Source organism: Eimeria mitis, genomic scaffold, assembly GCF_000499745.2.
Source record: "Eimeria mitis Houghton genomic scaffold, Emh_scaff3617, whole genome shotgun sequence".
NCBI classification, from domain to species: Eukaryota; Apicomplexa; class Conoidasida; order Eucoccidiorida; family Eimeriidae; genus Eimeria; species Eimeria mitis.
In genome coordinates, this window is record NW_013571960.1 from 1 (window position 1) to 1,500 (window position 1,500).

Here is a 1,500-nt window from a genome sequence, read left to right on the forward strand (position 1 = left end):
ATATATATATATATATATATATATATATACCTGGAAATTCATATTGTATATGTATGATGGCCGCATCAAGAGGAGAGGCAGCAAAGGGCGTCCATAATAAAATATTATTTTGGTGGTTTGTTTGTTGTGTGTTTAGCTGCGGGTAGTAGCGCACTATATCTCCTAGCTGGGGTACATACACCCCGACGGGAGAAGAGAAACAGCAGGGATATGTTGCTGCTGCTGCTCCTGCTGCTGCTCCTGCTGCTGCTGGGGGTGGTGAGGGTTCTGCTGCTGCAGCAGAAGCAGATGGTGGTGATGTGGTGGGGTTGCTCTGCTGAGATGAACGCAATGTTACGCGGAAACGACGACCAGAGGAAGTCCCTTTATTGCTGCTGCTGCTGCTGCTGCTGCTGCTGCTGCTGTTGCTGCTGCTGCTGCTGCTGTTGCTGCTGCTGCTGCTGTTGCTGCTGCTGCTGCTGCTGCAGCGGTGGTCCCCCTGCAGCCAGGAACGAATCGAAAAACTCCGCAAAACATCCCCAGAGAAATGGGGGGCCAGGCTGTCGTCTGGGCGCCGTTGCTTCTGACACCTGCAGCAGCAGCAGCAGCAGCAGCAGCAGCAGCAGCAGCAGCAGCAGGAGAAGGAGGAGGAAAGGGAGTGAGAGTGAGAGTGGCAGGAGCAGTGAGTAATAAGAACAGCTGTAGAAGCAGCAGCAGCAGCAGCAGCAGCAGCAGCAGCAATACTTCAACTCAATACAATAGCTTGAGCAGCAGCAGCAGCAGCAACTGCAGCAGCAACAGCAGCAGCAGCAGGGTGGAGGGGCTCACGTAAGACACAAGAAACTACCAAAGTATAGGGGGTCTGGTACTACCCCTTTGTGGCCGCCGTGAGTTGCTGCTGCAGTTGCTGCTGCTGCTGCTGCTGCAAGGGGTGACGATGCATGTCTACCATCTGCTGCTGCAGCAGCAGCAGCAGCAGCACCAGGAGATAAGTAAGACAAGCAGCAGCAAACGTAGTGAAAGAAATGAAGACAGCTGGCACCGCAGCACTCAACTGCTGCTCCTACTGAACCACAAAAACTGCAGCGACGCTTCAGGGCTGCTGCTGTTAACTCCTGCATGCAGCAGCAGCAGCAGCAGCAGCAGCAGCAGCAGCAGCAGCGGCAGGGGGGGGAGATGAGAAATGGGAGAAAGGAGACAGCAAAAAGGAGACAAATAAATATAATGAAAAAAAGAATATAACACTGAGATAGAAAGACAAACAAAAAAGAAAAGAAAGAGACGGAAAGACAAAGACAAAAGAAGAACACAGAAGAACAAAAAAAAACAAAGACAAAGACAAAGACAAAGACAAGAAAAAAAAGATAAAGAAAAAAGAAATATAGAAAAAGAAAAAGACAAAGGCAAAACAGGAGAGCGAGAAAGGAGACAAAGAAATAAATAAAGACAAAAAACAAAGACAAAGACAAAGACAAAGACAGAAAAAATAAAAAATAAACAAAGGCAAAGACAAAGACAAAG

The 1,500-nt window shown here is 48.5% G+C and overlaps 1 protein-coding gene across 1 annotated transcript in view; it reads right to left on the bottom strand.

Moving 5' to 3' along the window:
• Window positions 1-365: 365 nt before the first annotated feature.
• The window catches only part of EMH_0067860 (uncharacterized protein), a gene marked incomplete at both ends in the record, with an annotated part of 5,208 nt that continues 4,073 nt past the window's right edge, over window positions 366-1,500 (bottom strand). Inside the window, one exon of the mRNA XM_013498672.1 lies at window positions 366-569. Within this exon, the coding sequence (XP_013354126.1) occupies window positions 366-569 (204 nt within the window). The remainder of the gene's footprint in view (window positions 570-1,500) is intronic.